Consider the following 17,802-nt stretch of genomic DNA (forward strand, 5'->3'; position numbering starts at 1 on the left):
CTTCACCAAATGGGAGCCAATGGAGCTGTGCAGCTGGCCCTCAGGGTGGCGGGGGGGAAAGAGGGGTAGGACAGCGTGCAGAGTATCTTAGCTGCCATCGAGGCAGAGGACCATATTGGCTGCTTCCAGGAGCCACACGGAGCCAGGCAGAGTCTGCCAGTCTCTCTGCACCTGCCTAGACAGCCAAACTTTTAATGGTCCCATCAGCAATGCTCATCAGAGCTGCCAGTCCTAAGATTACATAAAAATGGCCATACTGGGTCAGAACGAAGACTCTTCTGACAGCGGCTGATGCCATGTGCTTCGAAGGGAATGAATGGGTAATCAACAAGTGATTCATTCCCTGTCACTCATTCCCAGCTTCTGGCCAACAGAAGCTAGGGACACCAATCTTGTCCATCCTGGCTAATACCTATCCTTCGTTAATTTATCTTCTTGAACCCTGCTATTGTCTTTACCTTCACAATATCCTCTGGCAAGGAGCTCCACAGGTTGACTGTGTGTTGTACGGAGAAATATTTCCTTTTGATTTAAACCTGCTGACTATTAATTTCATTTGGTGACCCCTTACTTCTTGTGTTATATGGAGTAAAAGCACTTCTTTATATATTTTCTCTTCACCAGTCATGGTTTTATAGATCTCAGTTATGTGTCCCCCTCAGTCATCTCTTTTCCAAGGTGAAAAGTCCCAGTCTAATTAATCTCTCCCCATATGGAATCTGTTTCATACCTCTCAACATTTTTGTTGCCCTTTTCTGTACCTTTTCCAATTCCAATATTTTTTTTTTGAGACGAGGCAACCACATCCGCATAGACTGTTCAAGATGTGGGCATACCATGGATTTACACAGAAGCAGTATGATAGTTTCTGTTTGATTATGTACCCCTCTTAATGATTACCAAAAGGTCTGTTGGCTTTTTTTACTGCTGTTTCCCACTGAGTGGATGTTTTCGGAGAACTATCTACAATGACTCCAAAACCTCTCTCTCTTTTTAGGGGTGCCAACGAATGTAGACCCTATCATTTGATATGTAAAGTTTGGATTGTTTCTCCATGTGCATTACTTTGCATTTATCAAGGTTAAGTTTCACCTGTCATTTTGATGCCCTGTCTCCCAGTTTTCCACTGGATGTTTTGGCTGAAAACAGGATACCTGGGAACCCTACTCTGTGCCCACCCATTAGCGTTGCCAGGTGTCTGGTTTTCACCTGGACAGTCCGGTATTTGCGGGCTTTGTCTGGTAAAAAAAAAAACCCAGGAAATACTGGACATGTGTAATGTCCGGTATTTCCTGTTTCCCTTGGAAAAGAAGCCCGGTGGGGACAATTTTCCCCTGATGCATCTGGCGGGGGCGGGGGAGTGAGGAGCGCCGCAAAGTCTAGTGAAGGGGGAACAGGAGAGGGCACTTGCCGGGCTCCACGCCAGGGGGGCTCCGGGCTGGGCTGGGAGCGGAGTATACACTGCTCTGGCCCACGTGACTAGCAGAGACCGGGAGCTGGCCATGTGATGCCTTCCTCTCTCTACAATGCGAGCCGAGGAAGCCAGGCTGGGTGGCAGGAGCAGCCACTTTAAAAGTCAGATTGTTCCTCCATGCCTGGCTCTGCGGAGGGGGAGAGGGGAGATTTGATTGGAGCGGAGGCTCCCAATGCTGGGGATGCCTGCCTCAGGGGGAGGAGGGGTGCACTGGGATGGGTGGGATGCTGGGGGGGCTGGCTGTGAGGCAGGGGTGAGTGTATTGGGATGGGGGGCAGTAGGGAGGTCCTGGCTCTGAGACAGGGGTGAGTGCATTGGGATGGGGGGCAGTAGGGGGTCCTGGCTCTGAGACAGGGGTGAGTGCATTGGGATGGGGGGGCAGTAGGGGGCTTGGCTCTGAGACAGGGGTGAATGCATTGTGATGGGGGGGCCGTAGGGGGTCCTGGCTCTGAGACAGGGGTGAGTGCATTGGGATGGGGGGGCCGTAGGGGGACCTGGCTCTGAGACAGGGGTGAGTGCATTGGGATGGGGGGGCCGTAGGGGGTCCTGGCTCTGAGACAGGGGTGAGTGCATTGGGATGGGGGGCAGTAGGGGAGCCTGGCTCTAAGACAGGGGTGAGTGCATTGGGATGGGGGGGCCGTAGGGGGTCCTGGCTCTGAGACAGGGGTGAGTGCATTGGGATGGGGGGGCCGTAGGGGGTCCTGGCTCTGAGACAGGGGTGAGTGCATTGGGATGGGGGGGCCGTAGGGGGTCCTGGCTCTGAGACAGGGGTGAGTGCATTGGGATGGGGGGCAGTAGGGGGTCCTGGCTCTGAGACAGGGGTGAGTGCATTGGGATGGGGGGGGGGGGGCTCCTGGCTCTGTGAGACCTGGCTCTGAGACAGGGGTGAGTGCATTGGGATGGGGGGCTGGCTCTGAGACAGGGGTGAGTGAGTGCATTGGGATGGGGGGGGGGCAGTGAGGGGGAGGGGGGGCCTGGCTGGCTCTGAGACAGGGGTGAGTGCATTGGGGATGGGGGGGCTGGGGGACCTGGCTCTGAGACAGGGGTGAGTGCATTGGGATGGGGGGGGGGGCTGGGAGCCTGGCTCTGAGACAGGGGTGAGTGCATTGGGATGGGGGGGCAGTAGGGGGCTTGGCTCTGAGACAGGGGTGAGTGCATTGTGATGGGGGGGCCGTAGGGGGGGCCTGGCTCAGGGAGAGGGCTGGGTGCCAAACTGGACGGAGCGGTGCAACTTTTGCTTAACAAGTTTGGCTCCTTGCCTCCCCCCCGCCTTTTTTTTTGCTTAACAGGTTTGGTCTCCCCCCCACACCCTTTTTTCCCCCTCGACAGAATTTTTTCCGGGTGTTTTCTTTTTTTTGGCGGGGGGGGGGGGGGGTCGGTATTTTTTGTTAAACCATCTGGCAGCCCTCCCATCCATCCACCCCCTCCTAGCGCTGGCCAATGGGGTAGGCGCTGGGGGACCCCCATCTCCCAGAGAGCGCTTTGCCCTGGAGGGTGGGGACAGGCCCTGCAGGAGTCTTTGGCCCCTCACTCCCCCAGCCCCTGAGGCCATGTCCCAGAGCCCTTTGCCTCAGGCCTGGGGGACCTTCCAGCCCCGCAGGGACCGGCCAATGGGAGCCGGGCAACTCAAGTGAACTACATTTCCCAGCGTGCCATGCAGGCGCAGGGCCACTTTATCGCTCCCAGCATGCACTGCTCAGCGTTCCACGGGACTGCGCGGCCCAGCCTGCACTGCGGGTCTCTCCCCGCTTTTGGCCGCGGAGTCGTGGCGCGGTGCATTCTGGGATGTGTAGGGTCCGCCCGCTGGAAGTTTTCGGCGGAGAAAGTTTCCGGACCCTTTGCCTTTCCCGGGCGGTTTCCATGGTGACCGCGGGGTAGCCAATGGGAAGGAGGCTTGTATCGGGGGGAGGCGGGGCGTAGCCGGCGACCGGCCAATGGTGGGTGGTGTTGGGGCGGGGTGAGCTGGCAGACGGGACCGCGAGTCTCCTTGGTGCTGTCCCCGGTCGTGGCCTGGCGTGATGGGCGGCGGCGGGAGCAGCCCCCGGCGCGTCACCTTCGAGGCGGATGAGAACGAGAATATCACGGTGGTGAAGGGCGTGCGGGTGAGCGAGGCGCCCCGGCCCCATGGGCCGCTGCACGGGTCCCAGGGGTCAGTCCCTGTGGGGCAGGGCCTCGGCCCCCAGCTGCTCCCTGCTCCGCTGCCTCCTCCATTGCCCCTGCACCCCCCCTTCCATCTATCGCCCCTGCCCCCTCCTGTCTCTGTGCCCTCGTCTCTCACGCCTCTTCTCCGACCCTGCCTCATAGACTCCTAGACTTTAAGGTCAGAAGGGACCATTATGATCATCTAGTCTGACCCCCTGCACAGTGCAGGCCACAGAATCTCACCCACCCCTCCTACAATAATCCTCTCACCTATGTCTCAGATATTGAAGCCTTCCAATACTTTGAAGACCCCAAGATGCAGAGAATTCTCCAGCTGTGATCTGTGCCCCATGCTACCGAGGAAGGCGAAAAACCTCCAGGGCTTCTGCCAATCTACCCTGGAGGAAAATTCCTTCCCGACCCCAAATATGGCGATCAGCTAAACCCTGAGCATGTGGGCAAGACTCACCAGCCAGACACCCAGAAGGTTCTCTATAGTAACTCCTATCATCCCTTCATTGACCTATTCCCACTGATAATGAATGGTCAATTAGTTACCAAGATCATGTTATCTCATCAAACCATCCCCTTCATAAACCCATCTAGTTAAATCTTGAAACCAGATAGATCTTTTGCCCCCATTACTTCCCTTGGAAGGCCGTTCCAGAACCTCACTCCTCTAATGGTTAGAAGCCTCATCCAGCTCCTCAGTTGGCCCTGGCTTACTCTCGATCCTCCTCCCCGCCCCCCCGACCCCAGCCCCGGAGACCTCTCATCTCATCATTATAGAGCAGGGCTCCTTGACTTTGGAAGCCCCGGGGGCCCCAGTGATGATCTCAGCACATGCTGAGGGCCACAACTTAAGCGTGGTGGCATATACATGCAAATAGCTTCTTTCACACAATGCCCTGGTGCTCCTAAGGCCGCCTCCGTGGGGGCTAGAAACGCTGACACCCTGTACCCGTCTGTTCTAGCCAACCTGTCCCCTTGCGTCTTTCAGTGCTCACCCCTCCTGGGAGACGCCCCACTGTTGTGGCATGTGTTCCCAGTGGAGGCCACGTTTGGAGGATCCCACCTGTGGGCTGTGTGTTGAGTCCTGTATAAACCTAAACCACACCGTGGGTCGCCAACAAATGGGCCGCGTCTTGGGTAGTCCTGTGGTAGAGGCTCAGGCTGGCTGCATTGTATAAAGCTTAGAGAAGAGCGTGGCTGTGAAGTGTTCCCACAAACGGAGTTGTGAGCTCGTTGTCATCAGGATTTATAAAGAAAATTCATAGGAGAGCGATAAAAAGAGGAGGGATGTTCAGCTTGAAGAGCTTGCTCTCTCTTCTTGTTTCCCTCTCGCCCTTTCCACATTTACTATTTTGCTCCTCTTTCATTCTGTCAACTATAAACAGGCACACAAGATTTTTCTTTGAAGTGACTGCTCTCTGCATCAGAAGATTAAAGTTTTACTAGACAAAGCAATGTAGGGTTCTTGCTGGGTGACAACAAGTTGCCTTATTCTGGTACTCACTTGACAGAATGCTTACGAACAGACAGGGATACTTGGTGCTGCACATAAGCTTTTTCCCTCTGCTAGTTATCTAGTAGTCTCCATCACTGCAGTTCAGTGAACAGAAGCCATACATTTTTTTCCATCATCCAATGAACTTCTGGTATTTTAAGTACCTGAACTTGTTTAAAGTTGCTCTTACATTATTGCTACTGGGGATGTTAAAATGGTTAATTTGGTAACCGTGTAATCCCTGAAAATCTTAGTGGTTTCATGTTGTGGGTTCAGCAGTATAAAGCTTATATTGCAGAGCCCACAGTGCAGCCAGTTCCTGGTGCGCACCTGCTACTGCCCCACCCAGCTCCAAGGAAGCAGGCTGTGCTGCAGGCTCTGCAGTATACGTTCTATACTGCAGAGCCCACTGTGTTGAGGTGGGAGGCAGGGAGCTAGCTTCCCAGGAGCTGCTGCATGCTGGAAGCTGATTTTCAAGCCAGCTCCTGGGCTGTCCCAGCTCCCACTTGCTGTCCTTCTGGCTGCTACCTCTTGCTGCAGCAGTGTGAGGCTGCAGCTTTTCCTCTGGGACCTGGTGTGTACCAGGCACCAGCTTTTAAATCTGCTCCCGATGCGTACCGGCTCCCAGCCCTGTTCTGTGGTTTCTGATACAGAGCCAGCAGTGAGGGGTGGCAGCTGGCACCCTGGCGTGGGGTTTGAGGTGTGTAACTGTTAGGGTAACTGATGAGCTCATGCTTATCATTTAACTGTTTAAATGGTTGTACTGTTACATCCCTAATTGTTAGTGAGACTGCACTGATGCTGGGAAATGTGGTATAGAAAACTTGGTTTTAAAGTATTGGGAATTACAGCAGTGTGGGGTCAGATGCATTTAGGAAGGAGATGGACAAATGCAGTTCATACTGTTTTTATATTTTTATCTATCAAGCAGACTTAGAATCTTCTTTTTACTTGCTGTTCCCCAATGCTGCAAATGCTTAAGCAGTTCTTTATTATTCAGGTGAATATCCCCAGCTTCAGTGGTAACACTCACATGAGTAAAATTAAGCATATAAATAGAGGGTCAGAGTCATAGCTGGTTTGAGGTTGAGTAAGCCTTGCAAATAAGGAAATGGGATAATTTTAAATCTTCAAGTGTATATTTGATCAAAGATTTATTGGGGAGATTCAGTTAAGAATTTGTATCAATTTTAGATTAGGTTTTACTAGCTATGCAATTTGTTTTTGTATTTCGATAAAGTTAAAATTAAACTGTAATTAGCCACAACCTATTTTTCATAGGAAAATCAGATCAAGAAGTAAATAATAAAGTTTTCTACATTTTCCTAAACAGGTACGTTGGGGCAACAAGATAAAGAGGTGTTGCCTGATCTCGGATTAATTTTGAATTTCCATTTACCACCTTTGGGGCTGACAGGTCCTTTGTCCTGGGATCAGGCCCAGTATTCAATTATTCTATGGTTGGGAACCCTGAGGTGCATAGTTGCAACACTCACATGATAGGACCTCTTGTATGTTTACAAGTCTAGTTTATTAATACATTTAGCACAGTCGCAAACACCCTAATTTCACAAGACAGATAGGGAATGTACATCTTTATTTCCATTCCATATATTCACACCATTCCTTCTAGAACAGTCTTAGGTGTTAGCTATCATCTTCCTCATTGTCACCAGTGGCGATTGTTCCCAAGGACTCGATCTTCTACTGACCCTAGGTTGGGTTGCTACTTTTATAAGATGGAATGCTGACGTTGTTAGGGGATGTTTTCTTTTCTCCTTATTTGTATTTCTTCACCGTACTGATGGTGAAGGGTCTTTTTCCTGTAGTTCTGTGTATCATTGATTTCAGCTTACTTACATCAATTCGTTACCATGGTACTTTTGTGATTGTCTGTCGCATTTGTTATTTCTGTCTTACCTCATTACTCAGTCTAGTTTTAACCTGTTATTTTGGGTTTTTCTAAGTAATGATGTACCTACTAAGTTTATTGGAAGCCCCCAATGAAAAGTCCTTCTATATTACCCTGTGTCCAGGTGATAGGTCCCAAATATGTGCAAGTTGTCTTTGCTGTCTGGGTGAAAGGTCCTGGACGTGTGTGGTCCTGGGACCAATCCTTTTCAACTTATTCATAAATGATCTGGAGAAAGGGGTAAGCAGTGAGGTGGTAAAGTTTGCAGATGATACCAAACTGTTTAGGATAGTCAAGACAGAAGCAGACTGTGAGGGACTCCAAAAAGATCTCACCAAACTGAGTGATTGGGCAACAAAATGGCAAATGAAATTTAATGTGGTTAAGTGTAAAGTAATGCACATCGGGAAAAATTACCCCAACTATACATACAGTATGATGGGGGCTAATTTGGCTATGACAAATCAGGAAAGAGATCTTGGAGTTATCGTGGATAGTTCTCTGAAAACTTCCACTCAGTGTGCAGCAGCGGTCAAAAAGGCAAATAGGATGGTAGGAATTATTAAGAAAAGGATAGAAAATAAGACACAGAATCTTACTGCCCCTGTATAAAACTATGGTACGCCCACATCTTGGATACTGTGTACAGATGTGATCTCCTCACCTCAAAAAAGATATTTTGGCCTTGGAAAGGGTTCAGAAAAGGGCAACTAAAATGATTAGGGGTTTGGAACGGGTCCCATATGAGGAAAGGTTTAAGCAACTGGGACTTCTCAGTTTAGAAAAGAGGAGACTGAGGGGGGATATGATAGAGGTATATAAAATCATGAGTGGTGTGGAGAAGGCGGATAAAGAAAAGTTATTTATTAGTTCCCATAATAGAAGAACTAGAGGACACCAAATGAAATTAATGGGTAGCAGGTTTAAAACTAATAAAAGAAAGTTCTTCTTCACACAGCGTGTAGTCAACCTGTGGAACTCCTTGCCAGAGGAGGCTGTGAAGGCTAGGACTATAACAGAGTTTAAAGAGAAGCTAGATAATTTCATGGAGGTTAGGTCCATAAAAGGCTATTAGCCAGGGGATAGAAATGGTGTCCCTGGCCTCTGTTTGTCAGAGGCTGGAGAAGGATGGCAGGAGACAAATTGCTTGATCGTTGTCTTCAGTCCACCCTCTCTGGGGCACCTGGTGTTGGCCACTGTAGGCAGACAGGCTACTGGGCTAGATGGACCTTTGGTCTGACCCAGTACAGACGTTCTTATGTTCTTATGTGTGAGCTAACTGTTTATTTGACTAAAAGGTCCCAGACAAAGATACTAACTTTGCCTTAGCTCAGCATATAGGACTTGGCCTGTAAGACCCTTGTGTTGTAGCCAAACTGCCAGTGTAAACCTACTTAACTTCTTATATTACCACTCATTTTTCTGATATTACTGTCAAGTATTTCCCAGGGCTCAATTAGACTTGTTACAGACTAGCCTGAATTTCTGTATTCATTGCTTGTTACCATGTCAATGTTATTCATTGAAACTGTTAACAAATGTGAGAATTCTGTGCTTATGCTGATGTTATAGTAGTTGATGACTACATTTGCTGTCAGTATTTTGATAGTGTTTAGAGACCGCCCTCCCATCCCCCCCCATCGGGTCAAGGTTCCTTTGGGCTATGCTTTATGCAAATACAAAATATGACTCTTGATTAGTATCCAAATAACTAAGAATAAAGAAATTGGTAGATAAATTTGAAACAACATATCAAAAATACAGAACTTAAGTTTTCTATGCAGTTTCCACTTTTTATCATTTTTGCCCAGATCAACTCCAACCTGTTGCTTTTTATCCATATTATATAACAAGCCCAGAATGCCCTCCTTTACGTTGTCCATCTTTACAAATTCCTTCAGGCTCTGTCTAGAGAAGAAGAAAGAAATGGATGGGGGTGGAACACCTATTGATTGCTTTGCAAAGCTAATTTTAAATCTTCAGTTAAAATTTTAGGAGTTTGGTTTTTATTGTGTGGTTTGATTTTTTTTTTTTTGGCATAGTGTTTTATGATGCTGTGTTTTACTTCTTTTCCAGCTGTCTGAGAATGTCATTGATCGTATGAAGGAGCCTTCTTCACCTACAGCAAGGCCACAGTTTCAGCGACAATCAGCATCTGGAGATCATGGCTCAGTTGGAAGTGCTGCAAGTATGACCATGCTTTCTGAGAATTGGGGGAGAAATAGATTATGACAAAGTTTTCAAATCGTGATGTTAAACTTATTACCCTTTGTAGCAATGACTCTGTAGGTGTATGCTTTTGCTGAGCACTCTCTCACTTTCACAAAATGTTTAAAATATTTTAATTTTTAAGCTAGCTTATTTGATACTTTCCTGACAGTGACAATAATCCCATCTTCTCCAAGCCAAGTAATACTGATAGACTTGGCTTTGCTTGTTCACCACTAAATGTTTTAAAATGCTTTCTGAAACATTCACAAAACAAGGAAAAAGTCTAGTCTAGACACTAAAATACACTCAAATTTGTCTTTCTTTTTCTTTTATATGGTTGAAGTATTATGTAGATTTTCATTGTCATTGCTGGCCTCTCTCACTCAACATTTTGTTTAGTAGTTAAAATTTCAGAAGTGGGGCATTGTAGTTGATTAATATACTTTCTCTGAATATTCAGTAAAAGAATTCCTAGTATCTAAGTTGTATAGGATTTCATAAAAGGAAAAATATTCCTGGTTAAACATTTTCCAAGTTATATTTAATATTTTTTTTCAGGCAAAGAAAATAAAATTTTAGTTCAGGAAGTAGCTCTTGGGTTCTGTTTTTGTTTATTTAAAACGAGTACCAGCATTGTTTTATTAGAGACACAGAATATGCTTTAAGATGGATACTTTATCTCTTTGCCTTGATGAAAACAAGTATAATTGTAGCTCGTACTAAATGATGATTACTTGGATTATTATTTATTTGTATTTTCCTATTACCTTGGACACCCCAGTTTGGATCAAGGCTCCATTGTGCCAAATCCCTTACAAACACATAGTGAAAATGGCCTTGCAATTGGGATTGAGTTGAGACCAGATGCAACTAATGTATGAAGAGGAGAGGACAAGAATGGCAGTGATAGGAGTCATCATGTGATAATTAGCGGGTTTCAAGTAAAAGTGTTTATTTTAAAAACATACCCGAAATATTAATATCAGTATTCCCCAGGAGCCATTAGCTTAGCTGCTGTAGGTTTCCAGCTTATTACAGATACTGTCGTAGAAATGGGCCTTGAGGCAAGGTTTTAAAGAGATCAATGTAACATCTTTTATTTACTGTACTGGTGTATTACAAATATTAAGCATCACAACAGACCTTGTAAGGACTAATCCTCAATTTACCGAATGGGAAACTTTGACATGTAGATGTGCCTGGTATCACACACTGATCGTTAATAGAGAAAGGAGTGGAAACCAGGTCTCCTGATAGTCCAGTGCCTTGTTGAAATCAGTATGAAACTTTCCTGTTGGGCTCTGGTGCCCTGCCTCAGCTCCACTACTCTCCAGTTGAGTTAAAATAATGAGTTCTTGGGACATTGTGTGCTATGTTACTGTTTTAAAAATGACCACTACAGTGGCTACACTTTATATCTTTTGACTGAAATGGTACCCTTTCCTTTGAGTTAATCTCTAAGGGTGTGTCTAGACTACAGGTTTTTTTTGAAAAAAAAATGGCAATTTTTCAAAAAAAAATTCCCTTGCATCTAGACTGCTGCTGAGTTCTTTCAAAAGTAAATCGAAAAAATGCAGCAGTTTCTTCGACTGTGGAAAACCTCGTTTTATGAGGAATAATGCCTTTTTCTCGAAAAGCTCTTTTGAAAAAGGCGCTATGTAATGCAAACTGTGCTTTTTCGGAAGAGAGCATCTAGACTGCCTGGGTGCTCTCTTTCGAAAAAATGGCTTGCTTTTTCAAATGTACTGGTTGTAGTCTAGATGCTCTTTTTCGAAAGAGGCTTTTTTTTAAACGTATCTTTTAAAAAAGCCTCTTTCGAAAGAGGCTTGCAGTCTAGACGTAGCCTAAATTATATACCACTACATTGCTAACATACCCCTGTAAAAAAAAAAAAAGTAATAATTTTCATTGCTGTTGCTCACTGCAATTGTGGGCAGTTACAGAAAACGAAACAAGTATTGACAATGGGAGTCTCTTGTTTAGAAAACTATGAAAAAAGGGAAATTTAGAGTTGTAATCTGTGCACAGGATTGGCAGCTAGTAATTCCACAATTCTCATGTCTTCTTTGTGTGGTAGGCTGGGGGAACAAATACAGTTTTTTTTCTTTTATTGAACTCCTAAGATTTCAAATTCACTTTGACTCTTTGCAAGCTTAGAAAAACTCACATTGTTGTGTATATATACTTTCATTTTTAACAACAACCACCACTCTTTTAGATTATGGTTTCCAAACTTCGTCGTACCACAAATCCCTTCTGAGAAAAATTGTTACACAACGCCAAGAGGAGAGTCCAGCCTTGGGCTAACACCTGAGTCTGGTGGTCCTGGATTGGGAGGCAAAACTAGAAGCTTCTTCCTCATGCTGGGGTCTTGTAACCTGAGCCCTGCCACCCAGGGCCAAAGCTCTGGGGTTTTGGCCTTAGACCCCCAACAAGTCTGAGCCAGCCCTGGCAACCCCATTAAAATGAGGTTTTGACCAGTGTTCCTTCTAATTTTTTTCATCCATGTGCTGCATCAATTTTGTTATGTGCACTGAGGCATGTGTGGATGTACAGCACCAGTAAAAACATATGCTGCTAGCTATTGGCACTCTGCTGGTCAGCTGTGTGGCATCTTAATCTCTCATGGGTTGTTGCCCAAGTGCACAGCTTATAGGTAACACTGGTTGTGACCTACTTTGGGGTTCCAATCCACAATTTGAGAACTTCTGATTTCGATTAAGTGACTGTTTCTGCTAAAATGTAGACCTTACTTTTGTTGTTATGACTTACGTGTTTAAGAGTAGTAAATAATGCTAGATAGGTATGAGAGATGTTGTAATGTGTACTTCTCTCTGATTGCTTTCAGAAAAGATCTACAGACTTGAATTCTTTTGATGCATTATTGCTGGTAGACCTGTTTAAAATATAGCCAGACCTAATGTGTTCTCATCAGTTTTTGTCTGATAAGCTGATTTTACAGATAGAGCTGTGACTTGGAAAATTTCTCTTAAATTCCTTGTTCGGAAGCTAATAGCTGTTTTTTTTAAGAACTTCCTTTTGTGTGGACTATACCCTTTATCTTGGGACCTTTTTTTAGTTCTTTTCCCAGTAGTCAAAAACTCTTCTAGTAGGAAAATTGAGTAGTTTTCTGAAGCAGTTGGCTGAGGAGTAACGGACTGCATCACTTGTGAGGAGATGTGTTTTGTTGCTTGCCAGTGATAGTTGACCTCAATTGCAGAGGGAAAAATGTTTTGTGCAACTACAATGAAATCTGAAGTCTGAATACCATATATTAAACCATCATAAGTTGCTTGAGTAATTTTCAGTCTTCTAAGCAACATTAAATGTACTGAATATTTAACAAATATGGACTCTTTAAAGTATATCTATAATTCTAGTTCAATATTGATGAAAAGTAATTTGATCACGCAATTTAAGTGCTTTTTCTGAATGTCTATTATATCTGAGACTCAGTCATAATAGAATGATTTAATTCATTGTAGCTTTACTGGATTACTCTAAAGTTAATATTCTATTTAGAAACAAAACCCCAAGCAACAATCCAAATTACAAGGGGGAAAAAAAGCTCTCATGTCTGGCCAACATTCTTTCCCTTTATGGGTACAGATTCTTCCTGAGTTTTGAAGGCTTTTTCCCCTCTCTTGTTTTTGTTTCCTAATAATAGCTTTTGTTCGTTATTTTTATTACAGTAGCACCTCAAAGAACCAGTTAAACATCAGGGCTGCCATTTGCTAGACAGTGAACAAACACACACTTTTCAACCTCTCTGGCCTGGCAGGACCCTTTGCTGCAGCAGCAAAGCCTCCTCCCTGGGAATGGGGCGGGCAAGGCCTGGTGGCCCTGTTCCTGGGGAAGCTTTGCTTGGTCTAGTACTGCTTTTAGAGGACTGATCACTCTTTCTCTGTGGTAACTTTGTGTGCATAGGCAGCGTTTTTCCCCTTTAATAGAAGCTTATTCATTTAGAAGTGCCATTTTTGTTTCTAAATGTACTGTAAAACAGGTAATTCCAATGTACAGCACATTATGTGCTTCCCTGGTCTCAGGTGGATTTGCCAAAATTAAATTTTATGCTAACCTGCTCTAGGCTCTAAGCGCTCTATTAGGTTTTACTGAATGCAGATATTTGCTGTTAGGTTTTTTTCCCCCCTCAGTGATTTAGCAATGCAGATAGCAAAAAATGTTTGTACAGCAATTATGAAGGTACTATATGCAACAGGTTATCTGGTTGCTTAGAAACTGTGTACAGCTTAGGAGGAGCAGATTTTTTTTTTTTGGTTGCACAGTATGATGGGCTGTACAAACACATGACTGATAATGAAAGAATTAAGCAGTTGCTCTGGGCCCAGGCAGCCCTACTCTGCCACACCTGCAAAGCATGCATGGCTTGGAGGAGGATCTCCAAGGAAAGCAGCCCATCTCAGAAGGATAGTAGACAGTGGAAGTGAATTAACTTGTACTCTGAACTCCTGAGAAGGAGTGTTGCAGGAACTCTTGAGATGTGCTGGACTCAAAGGGAACAGAGCTGTAAGTCTCAGGAGATCTGAGACTATTTTTGCTCATTGGAAAACGGGGTCTGGTAGAAAGTGATCCATGGCAGCAATAGAACACTTAGTTCTTCAGAACTTACCTGCTTATATTGAGCCCTGGATCAGAATTCTATGGCAGGACTTTCCAAACTCTGGGTTGCGGCTTGTAAGGTGTCAGCCGACGGTCAGGGCAGAGTGTGTGTGTATGTTTCCGAGAAAAGGTTTAACGTCCGTGTCTTTACTGCTAGGACCGGGGTCCCGTCGCAGAGGGTGGCCAGCAGGCCAACAGACGCCCCGTTATATAGGAAGAGCTTATTACACCTTAGATTTTAGCTGCTAGAACACAGGGGTTCCTTCACAGCGGGCAGCCTAGGAAAGGCTGAAAAGGTGCCCCCAACGGATCTTGTCACCTGGGAGTGACACAGATCCAAACGCCCAAGCTTTCCCTATGTCTGTCCCTTTATGACCGGCTGAAGTTCTTTTAAATTGTGCTTGGCTCTATTACAGCAACTGAAGGAGTCAGGTTAAAGCTTAAACAGTTACAGGTTTATTAAAAAGACTTATAAAAGCATATGGTTACAATGGCTATTGCTCTATTTCTTAAATGTTAGCAAATACAGATTTTAAAAATGGTTACAGGAAAAAGGTAAAGATAGAAAATAGAAATAATGGTACCAAGTGACAGCTTAATCTTTAAAGAGCTCTAACACTATGTATATATATACTTAAACAAAGGACCACATCCAGGTACAATTTTTACCCCTTTCTGTGCCTCTCGACTCCAGCGTGTCAGGCCAGGGCCGGTCTCTCAATTCCTAGGAAAGACGAATACGAGGTGGGTGTCCCCTCTGGAACCTCGGGAGATCAAACACCTAACCCGACCAGCAGATAGATGGTAGATTGACACTCAGAGAAAATGTGCTGCTGGACCCATCGTTATACCCCTGGGGGCCCGTATCCTCTTTCTTATCTAAGATGCTGAATTGTACTGGTCCGTTTTGTGGCGCCAGTTCTTACAAGCAAGTTTCAAGTTAATTTACACTTGCAAGAGAGATAACTAAATTGTGCGTACTAGACTTTTTTTACTGGGCGAGAGATTCCTCCCCCCGCGGACGGCTGTGTGTTCGTATCAATATGGGTTAAGTCAAGGACACTCCTTGGCAGCCTCTTGGTCAGCAATTGGCATATCTCTGTTTACAGCCATTCACGGTCACACAGCCTGGGCCTTCTGCTCTGTGTGCCCTGTATGCTCCAGGCAAGCAAATATGGGGGGTTCCTGTCTGGCTACATAAGGGCAAGTTGATAGCTGGCTTCCTGAAGCATCCATTGGCTGTGAACAGTGATCCATGGCCAGTGGGAGCTGCGATCACCCGTATCTGTGGAGGCGCAGGTAAACAAAAAGAGTGTCATGACCCGTTAGTGGTTTGCCCTTACAAGCCACACTCCAGAGATTGAAAATGTCTGCTCTAGGGAGTGCCAAAGAAAGAAGCAGACCCCCGCTGCAACATGTGCTGCTTCCCTTTAATAGTTCATGCTCAAGATACGGGGGTGCACCTAAAGGCCCCTTGTGTAACAGAGGGGTTTCTCATTGCTGGCCTCTTTATTTAACCTGAAAACAGCATACATAAAATGTGTGATCTGCCCAGAATGCTGAGTTACAGAACGGGGAGACCACCTCAGGAGCAAAGTGGCTGCCAACAAGGGAGTGCCAGGAAAAAAAAGAGCCTGCTATATCCTTGCTGACAAATGGGTGGTACCTGCAGTGAGTGACCTATTCACAAACCATGTGGATTTTGTGCACAAGAACATCCCCCTCCCTGCAATAACGTACAAGTGGAAAACCAAAAATAAAAAGCTGCTGGCACTTGTCTTGTGCTGCTGCTGTTTGTCTCAGAGCTGTGATATTTTAGGTGTAGTTGCTGGCGCTCTCAACTCCAGAGTATGGATGATATTTTCAAGCTAGAGAAGAGGAGGTATTTCTAGTCTTGCATGACTTTATCATAGAACATTCTGCCAGACAAAGTAGTACTGTATAGTGATGAGTATAAGAACAGAATGGTAAATGTTATAAGCATGGCTTATCACACTGCTGTGATGAAGTGTCCTCCTCTGTGCTATTTCCTCTTCCTGGTGCCCACGATTGGCTGCTGCCCTTGGCAGGTGAGTCTTCAGCCTTCTGGCTAAATCAATTAATATACATGAATGAACCCCTTCTGGGGTAATAAAGTGTTAACAAGTGGCTGCCCCTCTTTGGGGTCGTCAGCTCCATGTCTGGGTCTGTTTAAATTCAAGCCCCTTTCTCAGGTTTTTAATACAGTCTCATCTTTTTCTTGGAGTTTAGTCCACTTCCTCTGTATCCAGTGGCGGGGTACCCGAACGCATCCACTACTCTGCATCGCAACGCAGGGACCCTATACGCAACAGCCATGTTCTGCTTCCCTTTAATAGTTGCTGATGTTTCCTGGTCTGCTTTTTGTTCAGTCCCATCAGCTTCTGTCTGTTTCCTGTTTGAGTAGAATCTCTTCCAGGCCATTTTATTTGGAGAGTTTCTCAGTCTGTCTTGATTCCCCAGGATCTTCATTGCTCATTGCTTGGAGAGCTTTTAGCCGTCTTTGACCCATTTTCGTCAGGGTTCTCTCAGGCCTTTCTATCTTGAGAGCAGGGTCTCTCACAAACCTCTTTTACTTATGCAGTTTACAGCCTTCTGATCCCAGCAAATGATCCTACTTGTGCAGCTCCTGAAGCTGCTTTTAACTGAACAGTCAGTGCTTTCATTGGCTACTTCCTTGTACTTTTATAGGCAAGCGTGGGGGACCCACCTTCAATGCTTCTTTCCTGGGACAGGGTTAGGTACAACTGCCAGTCCTCTCAAAGGACCTGGTACACTCCATCACAATTGCCCATTATTGAGGTTGCCCACCGCTTCCGATTACAAGAATCCCTGTTTTTAGTAAGGATGTTGAGGCAGGTAATTCGCTAATTGTGTAGCCGATAGAATTTTTATAAGTTACACTTTTAGTTGATAATGGAAGAAGTGCTCAGTCCCAGCTCGCGTCTCGTCCGGGAGCTGCCCCTGCTGCTGCTCTGCTGGCTGTGCAGGCAGCCTGGCTCCTACTACATTTAAACTGCAGATCCAGTGTAGGGGTAGGTCCCGGACCCGGCATGAGCCAGGACTGAGCTTGGCTGCCTTCCCTGCTGGAGGAGCCTGTGTCCGTGTTGGGATCTAAGTGACTAATCAGCTAGTTGACTATCCGATAAGCTAATCAACACACTAGTCGCTGCTCCTGCCCCCTCACCTTGCTGCCTCTGTCAGGGTAGGGGCAGAGGTGCAGGGTGGAGCCGGCTTAAAAAGCCAGTTCCCCCGGCTCTAGCTCTGTGAGAGGGCTCAGGGGCACAGCAGAAGCATTTCACTGTGGTAATGTAGAAGAGTCCCTGCTGGGGCTCTTGTGTATTTCAAAGCAGAAGCGCTGCATGGAGGTCGGGGTCAGCGGGGGATTCGAGTCCCCCACTTGGCCACAGGCTCCATGCGGCGTTTTAATCTTGGAAATGCACAAGAGCACATTTCAAAGTGGAAGCACCCTTATTGATTAATCGAATAGTCAGTGGACCTCCAGTAGGGATGTAAGCGATTAGTCGACTACCTGATAAGCCTAGGCTTATCCGATAGTCAAGTCACTACTTAACTAGTCACTTACCCCCCCACCCTGGCTACCTCTGATACAGGCGGGGTTACCCCCATCACTGTCTCCACGTGGGGGCGGGACAGAGGCACAGCATTTGGGACCAGCGCGGATGGGATTGCTTGCTTGGATTTCCTGCTGCGCTTCTGCCTTTTAAATGTAGCAAGAGCTGTGGACAGTTCTTGCTATATTTAAAAGGCAGAGGTGCAGCCGGGATATTAAGCGCCCTCCCCCCTTATCGACTAATTGAGTAGTTGATGGAAATTCCATCGACTACTCAGTTAGCTGATTAAATGAAATTTAACATGCCTAGCTGCCGTGGACAGGGGCAGCTGCCAGAGCAACCT

The 17,802-nt window shown here is 45.9% G+C and overlaps 1 protein-coding gene across 2 annotated transcripts in view; it reads left to right on the forward strand.

Moving 5' to 3' along the window:
* Nucleotides 1-3,416: 3,416 nt before the first annotated feature.
* Nucleotides 3,417-17,802, forward strand: part of CHCHD3 (coiled-coil-helix-coiled-coil-helix domain containing 3) — a 263,740-nt gene continuing 249,354 nt past the window's right edge. For both annotated transcript variants that reach the window (XM_006120346.5, XM_025183231.3), the window contains exons 1-2: nt 3,417-3,576; nt 9,112-9,223. In XM_006120346.5, coding sequence (XP_006120408.1) covers nt 3,493-3,576; nt 9,112-9,223 — 196 coding nt within the window. In that variant the 5' untranslated portion in view covers nt 3,417-3,492. The remainder of the gene's footprint in view (nt 3,577-9,111; nt 9,224-17,802) is intronic.

This window comes from Pelodiscus sinensis, chromosome 1 (genome assembly GCF_052426305.1).
Source record: "Pelodiscus sinensis isolate ZL-2025 chromosome 1, ASM5242630v1, whole genome shotgun sequence".
Taxonomy (NCBI): domain Eukaryota; kingdom Metazoa; phylum Chordata; order Testudines; family Trionychidae; genus Pelodiscus; species Pelodiscus sinensis.